General features: G+C 41.1%; 1 protein-coding gene across 1 annotated transcript in view; it reads right to left on the bottom strand.

Annotated features, from left to right (window-relative positions):
- The window catches only part of ercc5 (excision repair cross-complementation group 5), a 287,038-nt gene that overhangs the window by 231,336 nt on the left and 42,409 nt on the right, over nt 1–13,293 (bottom strand). Inside the window, exons 4-5 of the mRNA XM_070891281.1 lie at nt 9,537–9,632; nt 775–879 (exon numbers count right to left, since the gene is read on the bottom strand). Coding sequence (XP_070747382.1) covers nt 775–879; nt 9,537–9,632 — 201 coding nt within the window. The remainder of the gene's footprint in view (nt 1–774; nt 880–9,536; nt 9,633–13,293) is intronic.

Here is a 13,293-nt window from a genome sequence, read left to right as displayed (position 1 = left end):
GCACCTATTTTCTATGTTTCTATGTTACGCTACTCCCAACCATGTCGAATTCTAACATTGGTCTTTTCCAAGAACCAGTGTCTCTTTTCTTCAGACAATTTTAGTTGCAGCTTCAATTTATTTGAGTAGTTGAAACCTATGAATTCCATCAATGGGCCTTTCCCCACCTTGGAAGAAAATGTCATTTGTGCATTACACATTTTCTGCAAACAAGCCACAACACATTAACAACATATTAAACTTAAAACAAATCTGAAATGAAAAGGAAACTAGGACAATGCATGTATTAATATACATTGGCCTGAGTACCTATGCGTATTCACTCAAGGTATTGTATTTGGCAGTTATGAACTGTTTCATATTCCTGAATATTAAAGTAAGATAATCAAAGTGGTATCTTGCCACCCTTTCAAGTTGATGTGTAAATATCAAACAAACAGCCATCAGGGTGGAAACAACTCTACGGAAAGAAAACTGGAAAAGGCATCATATAGTGTATGAGCAATACAGTTATCAGTCAGATAAGCTTGTTTTTAAAATTGTTAAAACTTAAAATTAATATTTTTCATAAATGCACTGCCAAACATGCAGCATGACAGCTGGATCATCTTGCAAGAAACAAAACTGGAAGTGCCATAAAAAGGAACTGTGGTGTGGCAGATGGGAGGGAGCAGAACCAGTAAAAAGATAGTGAAAAATGTTTGTCCTGTAGTGCAAGGCATTTTTTTTGCTACAATCCTAATGTAATAAAGTTCTGATCTTTTTATGGCTTACCTCATTAGTGTTGCATTTCCCGTGAAGGGTCCAAATCTGATGTCTTCATAGGGCTGGTTGAAACCCAAGATATGTAAAGCTTCCTCCTGGGTAATTGGAGGAAGACTGGAAAACATCACAATAAATCTCTACATTTTCTTAAACAGCAACAGCTTGTTTTAGAGATCACAATTGCCTATCCTTTTGGAATGTGATGTTTTTAATCCAACAATAAAACAGATTTATTTCTATTTAAAATAGCAATAAGAAGTAAGTATGCTGTGGGATATTGGCTGGGTTTATTTTCAAAGCTGATCATTATCAGGAATCCTAATAATCTACCTTTTTAAGAATTGCTTTCAATTTTATAAAATCTTAATTTGTCACATTGGAATGAAACAGGAAATTAAATTAACAGCACATTTAAAAAATGTATTTCACCTGAACCTTTTGGAATTGTTTTCAAAGAAGGTGTTTAGAATGTATTTAATGTTTTTATTTAAATTATTTTCTCAAAAACATCTATTAAGAAATCTCCAATGATTATTTTCCTCCCTACACCCATTTTGTTTTTCTTCTGCATTCTGCACTTTTGAGAATGCCACTCTTAAACTGGCCATTTGGAGAGGAACTCAAACACACGAAACACCATAATTAAAAAAAACACGCCTCACATAATTAAAATTAATTTAAATTAAAGTTAATAAATGCCTTAGAAAAAAAATATCTTTTTCCGATTTTAAAAAAAAAGTTTTGTAATTCGGGTTAAAAATAAACTTATCTTAGTGGGCAGGATTTTTAACAATAAAATATGTTTTTAAAATTTAATTAAATTATACTTTTGTATGTTTTAAAACTCTTACGCCTGTAAAAGTAGGCTATGCGCCGGGATTTCCAGGCCATTACCCTCAACCCCGTTGTGCAGTAACCTTTTATGTGGCACCTTATCGAATGACTTCTGGAAATCCAAATACACGCCATCTACTGGTTCCCCTTTATCCACCCTGCTTGTTACATCCTCAAATAACTCCAGCAAATTTGCCAAACATGATTTCCCTTTCATAAAACCCTGCTGACTCTGCTTGACTGTATTATGATTTTCTAAATGTCCTGCTACTGGTTCCTTAATAAGGGACTCCATCATTTTCCCAATGACAGATGTCAGGCTAACTGAGCTATAGTTTCCTGCTTTCTGTCTCCCTCCTTAAATAGGGTTCAAGCAGTGAATTCCAGATCCCAAACACCCTCTGGGTGTAAAAAATTCTCAACTCTCCTCTAATCTTACCAATTACTTTAAATCTATGCCCCTGGTTATTGACCTCTCTGCTAAGGCATTACAACATAATTCTAAAAGGACAAAGAGTGTTAAAAAAACAAGCCTGAAAGCTCTGTGTCTCAATGTGAGGAGCATTCGTGATATGATAGATGAATTAACTGCGCAGATAGCTGTTAACAGATATGATGTAATTGGGATTACGGAGATATGGCTCCAGGGTGACCAAGGCTGGGAATTCAACATCCAGGGGTATTCAATATTCAGGAAGGATAGACAGAAAGGAAAAGGAGGTGGGGTAGCGTTACTTGTTAAAGAGATTAACGCAATAGTAAGGAAGGACATTAACTTGGATGATGTGGAATCTGTATGGGTAGAGCTGCGGAACACCAAAGGGCAGAAAACGCTCGTGGGAGTTGTGTACAGACCACCAAACAGTAATAGTGAGATTGAGGATGGCATCAAACAGGAAATTAGGGATGCGTGCATTAAAGGTACAGCAGTTATCATGGGTGACTTTAATCTACATATAGATTGAGCTAATCAAACTGGTAGCAATACGATGGAGAAGGATTGCCTGGCGTATATAAGGGATGGTTTTCTTGACCAATATGTCAAGAAACCAACTAGAGAGCTGGCCATCTAGACTGGGTATTGTGTAATGAGAGAGGATTAATTAGCAATCTTGCTGTGCGAGGCCCCTTGGGGAAGAGTGACCATAATATGGTAGAATTCTTCATTAAGCTGGAGAGTGGCACAGTTAATTCAGAGACTAGGGTCCTGAACTTAAAGAAAGGTAACTTCGATGGTATGAGACGTGAATTGGCTAGGATAGACTGGCGAATTATACTAAATGGGTTGACGGTGGATAGGCAATGGCAGACATTTAAAGATCACATAGATGAACTTCAGCAATTGTACTTCCCTGTCTGGCATAAAAATAAAATGGGGAAGTTGGCTCAACCATGGCTAACAAGGGAAATTAGGGACAGTGTTAAATCCAAGGAAGAGGCATATAAATTGGCCAGAAAAAGCAGCAAACCTGAGAACTGGGAGAAATTTAGAATTCAGCGGAGGAGGACAAAGGGATTAATCAGGAGGGGGAAAATAAGAGTATGAGAGTAAGCTTGCAGGGAACATAAAAACTGACTGCAAAAGCTTCTATAGGTATATGAAGAGAAAACGATTAGTGAAGACAAATGTAGGTCCCTTGCAGTCAGAATCAGGTGAATTTATAATGGGGAACAAAGAAATGGCAGACCAATTTAACAAATACTTTGGTTCTGTCTTCACTAAGGAAGACACAAATAACCTTCCGGAAATACTAGGGGACCGGGGTCTAGCGAGGAGGAGGAACTGAGGAAAATCCTTATTAGTCAGGAAATTATGTTAGGGAAATTGATGGGATTGAAGGCTGATAAATTCCCAGGGCCTGATAGTCTGCATCCCAGAGTACTTAAGGAAGTGGCCCTAAAAATAGTGGATGCATTGGTGGTCATTTTCCAATATTCTATAGACTCTGGATCAGTTCCTATGGATTGGAGAGTAGCTAATGTAACCCCACTTTTAAAAAAAGGAGAGAGAAAACAAGGGAATTATAGACCAGTTAGCCTGACATCGGTAGTGGGGAAAATGTTGGAATCAATTATTAAAGATGTAATAGCAGCGCATTTGGAAAGCAGTGACAGGATCGGTCCAAGTGGATTTATGAAAGGGAAATCATGCTTGACAAATCTTCTAGAATTTTTTGAGGATGTAACTAGTAGAGTGCACAAGGGAGAACCAGTGGATGTGGTGTATTTGGACTTTGAAAAGGCTTTTGACAAGGTCCCACACAACAGATCGGTGTGCAAAATTAAAGCACATGGTATTGGGGGTAATGTATTGACGTGGATATAGAACTGGTTGCCAGACAGGAAGCAAAGAGTAGGAATAAACAGGTCCTTTTCAGACTGGCAGACAGTGACTAGTGGGGTACCGCAAGGTTCAGTGCTGGGCCCCCAGCTATTTACAATATACATTAATGATTTGGACGAAGGAATTGAATGTAATATCTCCAAGTTTGCAGATGACACTAAGCTGGGTGGCATTGTGAGCTGTGAGGAGGATTCTAAGAGGCTGCATGCAGGGTGACTTGGACAGGTTAGGCGAGTGGGCAAATACATGAAGGCAGAATATTATCTGAATGGTGACAGATTAGGAAAAGGGGAGGTGCAACGAGACCTGGGTGTCATGGTACATCAGTCATTGAAAGCTGGCATGCAGGTACAGCAGGCGGTGAAGAAGGCAAATGGCATGTTGGCCTTCACATCAAGAAGATTTGAGTATAGGAGCTTGGAGGTCTTACTGCAGTTGTACAGGGCCTTGGTGAGGCCACACCTTGAATATTGTGTGCAGTTTTGGTCTCCTAATCGGAGGAAGGACATTCTTGCTATTGAGGGAGTGCAGCGAAGGTTCACCAGACTGATTCCCGGGATAGCAGGACTGACATATGAAGAAAGACTGGATCGACTAGGCTTATATTCACTGGAATTTAGAAGAATGAGAAGGGTTCTCATAGAAACATATAAAATTCTGACGGGATTGGACAGGTTAGATGCAGGAAGAATGTTCCCGATGTTGGGGAAGTCCAGAACCAGGGGTCACAGTCTAAGGATAAAGGGTAAGCCATTTAGGACCAAGATGAGGAGAAAATTCTTCACCCAGAGAATTGTGAACCTGTGGAATTCTCTACCACAGAAAGTTGTTAAGCCAGTTCGTTAGATATATTCAAAAGGGAGTTAGACATGGCTCTTATGGCTAAAGGGATCAAAGGGTGTGGAGAGAAAGCAGGAATGGGGTACTGAAGTTGCATGATCAGCCATGATCATATTGAATGGTGGTGCAGACTTGAAGGGCCGAATGGCCTACTCCTGCACCTATTTTCTATGTTTCTATGTTTCTTCCTAGCCACTCTATCTACGCTCCTCATAATTTTAGACATCTCAATTAAGTCTCCCCTCAGCCTCCCCTGTTCCAAAGAAAACAACTCCAGCCTACCCAATCTTTCCTCATAGCCAAAATTCTCCAGTCCTGGCAACATCATCGTAAATCCCTTCTGTATCCTCTCTAGTGCAATTACATCTTTTCTGTAATGTGGTGACAGAACTGTACGCAGTACTCCAGCTGTGGCCTAACTGGTGTTTTATGCAGTTCAAGCATAACCTCCCTGCTCTTGTATTCTGTGCCTCAGCTAATAAAGGAAAGTATCCCATATGCCTTATTTAACCATCTTATCTACCTGTCCTGTTATCTTCAGGGATCTGTGAACATGCACTCCAAGGTCCCTCTGTTCCTACCTCAGTATCCTACCAATCATTGTATATTCTCTTGCCTTATTAGCCCTCCCCAAATGCATTACCTCACACTTCTCCAGAATGAATTCCATTTGCCACTTTTCTGCCCACCTGATCAGTCCCATTGATATCTTCCTGCAGTCTGCAACTTTCTTCCTCACTATCAACCACACAGCCAATTTTTGTATCATCTACAAACTTCTAATCATTCCCTCTACATTGAAGTTTAAATCATTAATATATACCACAAAAGCAAAGGATCTAGTACGGAGCCCTGTTGAACCCAGTACGGAGCCGTGTGGAACCCCACTGGAACAGTCTTCCAGTCATAAAAACACTCGTTATCCTTTGCTTTCTGCCACCGAGCCAATTTTGGATCTAACTTGACACTTTCACTTGGATTGCAAGGGATTTTACTTTTCTGACCAATGTACCATGTGAGACTTTAGCCAAAAGCCTTGTTAAAATCCATATAGACTACATCAAATGCACTATCCTCATCGACCCTCCTTGTCACCTCCTTAAAAAATTCAAGCAAGTTAGTCAGGCACGAACTTCTCTTAACAAATCCAGTCTGACTGTTCTCGATTAATCCATGCCTTTCTAAATGCCGATTTATATTCCTTCAGATTTTTTTCCAATAATTTGCCCATCACCAAGTTTAGGCTGACTGGACTGTAATGATTCGGTCTATCCCTTTCTCCTTTTTTAAACAAAGCAACAACATTAGCAGTCCTTCAGTCCTCTGGCACCACACCTGTAGCCAGAAAGAATTAGAAAAGCTTCCGCTATTTCCTCCCTTGCTTCTCTTAACAGCCTGGAATACATTTCATCCAGGCCTGACGATTTATCTAATTTCAATGATAATAAACCCCTCAATATTTCCTTTCTGACTATGTGTATCTCATCAACTACAATGTCTGCATCATCCCTCTCTTTTGTGAAGACAAGTGCAAAGTATTCACTAAGAACCATACCCACTTCTTCCACCTCAACACAAAGGTTACCTTTTTGGTCTCTAATCGGCACAACTCTTCTTGTAGTGATAAAACATCTTTAGGTTTTCCTTGACTTTACTTGCCAATATTTATTGATGCCCTCTCTTTGCTTTCCTAATTTCCTTCTTAATTTCACCTATATGCTTCCTATACTCCTCTTGGCTAACTGCAGTATTTAGCTCTTGGTATCTGACATAAGTCTCCATTTTTTGTCTTATCCTACCCTGTATACACCTTGACATCTATGGGGCTCTAGATTTGGGAATCCCACCCTTTTTCTTTGAGGGAACATATTTGCTCTGAACCCTCACTATCTCCTCCTTGACTGCATCCCATTACTCTGACACTGATTTACTTTCAAGTAGCTGTTTCCAGTCAACTTTTGCTAAATCACATCTCAGCTTAGTAAAATAGGCCTTTCCCCAGTTGAGAACTTTTACTCCTGGTCAATCTTTGTCCTTTTCCATAAATGCTAAATCTAACTGAATTAGAATCACTACTGCCAAAATGCTCTCCTACTGATACACCTTCCACCTGCCCAGCTTCATTCCCTAAAACCAAGTCCAGAACCACCCCCTCTCTTGTTGGGCTTGCTAGATACTGGCTACAAAGGTTCTCCTGAATGCATTTTAAGAATTCTGCACCCTCTATACCTTTGACACTAATTCTATCCCAGTTAATATTAAGGTTGTTAAAATCCCCCACTCTAACTACCCTGTTGTTTTTGCACTGCTCAGAAATGTTCCTACATATTTGCTCTTCTATCTCCCTCTGATTATTTGGAAGTCTATAGTACACTCCTAGCAGTGTGATTGATCCTTTTTTGTTCTTCAATTCGTCCCATACAGCCTCATTTGATGATCCTTCTAACATATTATTCCCCCCCCCCCACACCCAGCTGTAATTGTTTCGTTAACCAATATTGCGACACCCTCCCTTTTTACCACCCTCTCTATCTCATCTGAAAACCCTCTAACCAGGAATGTTAAGGAGTAACTCTTACCATTCTTACAGCCATGTTTCAGTAAGAGTTATGATATCATACTTCCATGTGTCTATCTGTGGCCTCAGCTCATCTACCTTATTCATTATATTCCTTGCACTGAAGTTTATACCATTAAGCACTGCCAAACTCTTTTGTTATCTACTTTCTAGCCTTTGTTTCCTCTGCCTTCCAAACTCACTTATTAATTTTCTGCCTTCCATTTCCAGCTTTGCTTCTCTCCGTTCTGAATCGATGCTCGGGTTCCAATCCCCCTGCCAAGCTAGTTTAAATCCTCCCCAACAGCACTAGCAGTCCCCCCATCTCCACCACGAAGATATTGGTCCATGCCCTGTTGCGCTGCAACCCGTCCAGATTTGTAGCCAGTATGTAGCAAGCTCAGATTGTCTCAGGAATCTAAAGCCCTTCCTCCAGCACCAGCCATCCATTCATCTGCTCTATCCTTCTATTTCTGTACCCACTAGCGTGTAGCACCAGGAAGAATCTGGAGATTACTACCTTTGAGGTGCTGCTTATTAATCTTTTCCCTAGCTCCCTAAAATCTGCCTGCAGGATCTCATCCCTCTTTCTACCTATGCCATTGGTACCGCTATGGATCACAACTTCTGGCTGTTCACCTTTCCCCCCGCAAAATGTCCTGCAGCCACTCAGCAACATAACTGGTCCTGTCACCAGGGAGGCAACATATCATCCTGGAGTCATGTCTGCGGCCGCAGAAATGCCTATCTGTTCCCCTAACTATTTAATCCGCTTTCACCATTGCTTTCCTGATCTTTGTCCTCCCCCCACCCCACCCCCCCACCCCCACTCCGTACAACTAAGCCACCAATGGTGCCGTCGCCTTGGCTCTGGCTGTACTCCCCAGAGGAACCGTTGCCCTCACCAATTCCGGTTATAGAGCAAGATGCACTCAGGGGACACCTGCACTACTCTTGTCTGTTTGGCAGTCACCCATTCCCTCTCTGCCTGCACACTCTTAAACTGCGGGGTGACCACCTCCTGAAACGTGCCATCCATGTAGCTCTCTGCATCGCAGATGTATTAGAGTGATGCCAGCTGCTGCTCAAGCTCCAAAACCCGGAGCTCGAGCTCCTCCAGCTGACGGCACCTCCTGCACATGTGGTTGTCCAGAACACGAGAAGCATCTTGAATTTCCCACATGGCACAGGATGTGCATTCGACAGGACTGAGGTGGCCTGCCATGTTCTATTTATTAGACTACTAACTAAACTTACCCACTGCAGACGTTTCAGAAGCATCTCTGGCATCATGTGGGCCGGCCCAACCAATCAAAGTACGGATATTCCCATTCATACTTGTAGTGAAATCCGAATGTACGGAATCACGGTAAGCATGAATGGGAATACACCCAAAAATACATAAACATGACATTTAAAATGAATCAAAATGGAATTTAATTATTTAAAACAAAAATGTAATTAAATATGTTAAAAAAAATGTTAAAGGGTCTAAAAATAAACTTACCTTATTTCACAGGTTATTAAATGTTTAAATTATTGAACATTTTTTATTTTTCTGTCCTTTAAAAGTCTTATGCTGAAAGCAGGCCATATGCCTGCTTTTACCAGGTGTAAGAATTTCACGGGCATTCACTGGGCAGAGGTTGGACAAATAGCCCAAGTCTCCGCCAGCGAATGCCCATTTCTGTCAGATTTGTACATTGTGCATGCCTAAACTTGCGGAGGGGCCTCTTCGGGCGCGTGTGCACTTCGTATATGCCCATAGGGGCCGCGAATTCAGCCCTGTTACCTCTACCTTTTCCTCTCCAAAGATGCTGCCGGACCTACAAAATATTTTCAGCCTTTCAGTTTTGATTTCAGATTTCCAACATCTACAGTATTTTGCTCTCTGAAAACAGTGCATGAAGTAGCAGCTGTGAACTCATGTACCACTATTCCGCAATGCAATTCACCTTTGCACCACTTTGCCCAAGTTGCAATTCTTTAAAATGAATCAGGTAAAGTAGAATATCAAAAGTAGAACACTCATTCTACCACACAAGAAAATATTATTTTAATATTGTAACAAATAATAAGACACTGTGATAGAAATTGCCATTTCACAGAATGCTGTACATAAAACAAATAGAATGGCCATTTCAAAATTAAGAGAACAAAGATACTGATGCTTCATGTTGGAAAAAGTCACCATACCTTCCTGTTCCACAGGTACTAAACAAATAATTCCAGCATGAAACTAAAGAGGAAATTCCACATGACGTCTTGTACTGTGGACGACTGATGCAATACCTGGAATAGGACAAGAAAGAAAAGATTTAAGAATGAATGTCTCAATATTCTTGTATATATATTATCACTGTTGTTGTGTATGTAAAAGTATATACCCTGTACACTCGATGTACAGTTACACAAGACCACTGAATGTATCTTCACACTGTATACACTACACCTGTACCACCAGAGGGTGCAACTGGTGGAGACCTAGGGGTCACCTGTACACCGCAGGTAACCAAGTATAAAAGGGAGCTCACCTTACTGTACCCTCATTCAGGAGCTGCAATAAATGGACTAAGGTCACAACAGTTCAAGTGCAATACCTTATCTCGTGGAGTCATTACTAGAATGCTTACAGACACAATAACTGTCCTTAAGATATTAATATCAAAAGATGTGATTGGGGAAATAATGGCCCTGAATTTGCAGTCAGAATGACGGCATACTGTCAGAGTATGTCGTCATACAGCCTTTGAAACTGACCGCAAGATCGGGATTTCCGGAACTCGCAATCTGTCAAGTTCCGACTACACGTGGGCTTCGCTGTGTCTTTCATCTCCTCAGACAAATTAACGTGCTGACGAAAAGTTGGGCTAATTTCCCATATACTGCGAGATAATTCGTCTGAAAATGTTTAAGTCTTGTGCAAACAGGTGCAGGAACCCTGTTGCACAGCATAAGAGGATTGGATGAGAAAATTGTAATAAAAAGATCTGTAACAAGACAATGTTATAATGGGAGATTTGTTTTAAGAGGTTATCATAATGAAGTGTTTGTAAGCACACGGAATAAACCTTTCCTTTAAGATGAGAAGTTAATAATCAGAACATAAAGTAATGAGAGACTTGTATTGCCAGGATGTGTTATAAGAGGTTTGTAACAACTGATGTTTGTGAATTTTGAATAAACATACTTTGTTCTAATGAAAAATTTGCAATAAAAAATTGTTACCATGAGAAGATTGCAGTTATAGAATTTATTATTATGGCAGCCTTTGTGTCAGATTGTTTTACAATGCACAGTATTTTACATAACAGTTTGTAATAACAGTTTATTTAAATGAGTGGTCTGCACTGATTGTTATAATGTGAAGTTTGTAATAGCAAAAATTGACCCAATGAAACTTTTGCAATAGTTTGTTTTAAAAGGTTTGTTATAATCGTTTGTTGCTATGAGAGAACAATAGAGTCATGTATATCTGTATCAAGGAGAACAAAGAAAGATCCCCCGGTATTCCCGCAGAGTTTACCTAGAATTTTACTTCAGGAATATTGGATTGGCAATTGGCCAAGAGTTAGGAAGTAAAAGAACCACTGCCCCAAGTGATCCCAGGTTTGCATATGCACAATGGTGCGCTTCTGGGCTCCGTGTGGAGTACGCTGTATGGAACTCTGCAGCGTTTGAATGGAAGTTCCCGCAGGGAGCATTGCATGAGGAGGAACAGATGTCCTTGCGACACCGGCAGCATACTCTTCAGCTGCACTGCCAACCGCAAATTCATGTCCAATGTATTCTTTGTATACTAACTTAATAAAAAGTTCATGTATGAGATATAAAGAGGGCAATATGTAAAAAGGATTTATGAGTGGGTGACTTTATAATCACAGTATTGAGAGAGTTAAGAGGAGCAATGTAAATCAAAATCTTTCCCAGTTGACTCATATATTCACAGGGTATTCTGTTTACACAACCTACCCACATCCCCACCTCAACTCTCCATTCCTGACTCCAGCCTCGTATCCTCACTCTTTTGTCCCACCATTGGCAGCCTCCCTAAACCCCTTCACCGCTCCCCTCTATAAAAACTATCTCTTTGACCAAGCTTTTGGTCACACCTCTTAATCTTGTCTTTTTTGGCTCGGTATCCATTTTCTTTTTGCCTCACTGAAATACCTTGGGATGATTTTCTACATTAAAGGCAAGTTGCTGTTGTTGTAGCATAGTTTACAAAACTGGCTTAACTTGTTACGTTGATTGTAATGAACCACACATCATTCCATAAACTTCCAATGACTAAATCACAGCCCTTTACCTTTCAATACCCAATTACATTCAGCGCTAAGATCCTGATGAGCACACTGGTCCAGAAATTGTTTGCGCTGGCCGTTAAGGCCAGTTTTGGGGAAAAAATGGCGGCTGCCTCACTTCCACCCCCTGCCAACAAATCGCACAGCAGTTGCTATTTTCGACAGGTTGGCAGCGCTGCCATTGCTTGCGGAAAGTATTTTATTTAGTTGGAACTTGCCGTCAATCAGTGTCCAACACCGAATTGATGCCCGCTCATCCATTTTGGAGCTCACCGCTCCTCTTACCGCCCTCTCCAAAGCACACCCATGCATGCTGCCCTTGACAGCACGGAGAAGCGGGAGGAAGCAGCAGTGAACTGGAACCAATACTGTAAACAGCTGCTGGGATAACTTAACTATGGAGAGCTACTGGGAGTGAAAACTGTTTCAACTGAGATGCATCAAATCTCCTGCCTGCTCAAACAGTATAGATGGTACTTTTAAAATAAGTTGAGCTGAACTACAGTTGTAATAATCTCAGGAAGAAAATCAAAGTTGCATTTCTTTAAATTTTATATTTTGGGGTTTTCTGGTTTCGGAATTGATAAAATGATATGCAAAGTTTGGAAGTCTGCTTTTAAAAGGCTTGACAGCATATTTTCACCAAGAGTTCTTCAAAAGTCTGCTGTGTAAAAAAATTTAATTGAGCTCTTTTCTGCACCATTTACACCAATAAACTCCTAACCAAGAGTTCATGTTCTGCTTTCTTAAAATTTATTTCAACTGATTTCTCATGGTTTAAGGACATCTGTGCTGCAGTCTTACGTTATCTTTCCAGGAGTCCCTCCAGATCTGAGGCTGTGCTTTAAGAGCCACTCACCAGGGAGTGAATCCCCTATGCGATATGCAGGCTAGTGCACGGTCACTGCTAGCTGCAAGGTGAGATATCCCCCCTCAGCACCATGGTGGAGCACAAACCTCCACACAGCAAACATCTGGGTCAAAGATCTACGCAGCTATGGCAGCCAGTGAAGGTGGGAGTACCAGTCAGTCTGGCAGTCATTTGTGGACCCCACTCAACACCCACAGAAATGCCCATGCAAGGAAGAGGGGAGCCATGGATAAACAAATGTCTCATCACCTGCTACAACTGCACAATGCTCCAACCCTACAAGGGCCATCAACGGACTCGAAAGCAAAACCCAAGAGCCATCACCAAGTGCTCTGACACAGCATATTGCCCAAAAATACCTCACCAAGCTTTCCGACGTGACCTTCAGCCTCCTGCGGAGGTTAGCAGCGAAATAAGCATGTTGCACCACAGATTCTCTGCCCTGCTCATGTAAATTAGCAGGCAGCACAAAAAGAGTTGCCTGTGCTCTTTTTGCAAGCAGTCGTGGGCCTTGCCGGCGCTGGCAGGATTCCGGCCTACTCTAATTTCTTGGTCACTATCTTTTCATCTCTGGGACTGGAGTTTGAACCCAGCCCAGACTGAGGAAAACAAAAATCTCCTCACTCCCTGCCATTTGTAAGCAATGAGTTTGGGTTGACTCAACTGAGTTCCAAATAACCATTGCTTCGCAGTACAAACCTGCTTATAACTTGCTACAAATTGCCAGTATCCTGGAAAAGAAGTTGGAAGGATGTCTGATGCAAAATTTAAAAATAGC

The sequence above is a fragment of the Pristiophorus japonicus genome, chromosome 10 (genome assembly GCF_044704955.1).
Source record: "Pristiophorus japonicus isolate sPriJap1 chromosome 10, sPriJap1.hap1, whole genome shotgun sequence".
Classification (NCBI taxonomy): Eukaryota; Metazoa; Chordata; class Chondrichthyes; family Pristiophoridae; genus Pristiophorus; species Pristiophorus japonicus.
The sequence above is the reverse complement of the archived record's forward strand: the minus strand, read 5'-3'. Positions and strand labels throughout refer to the sequence as shown.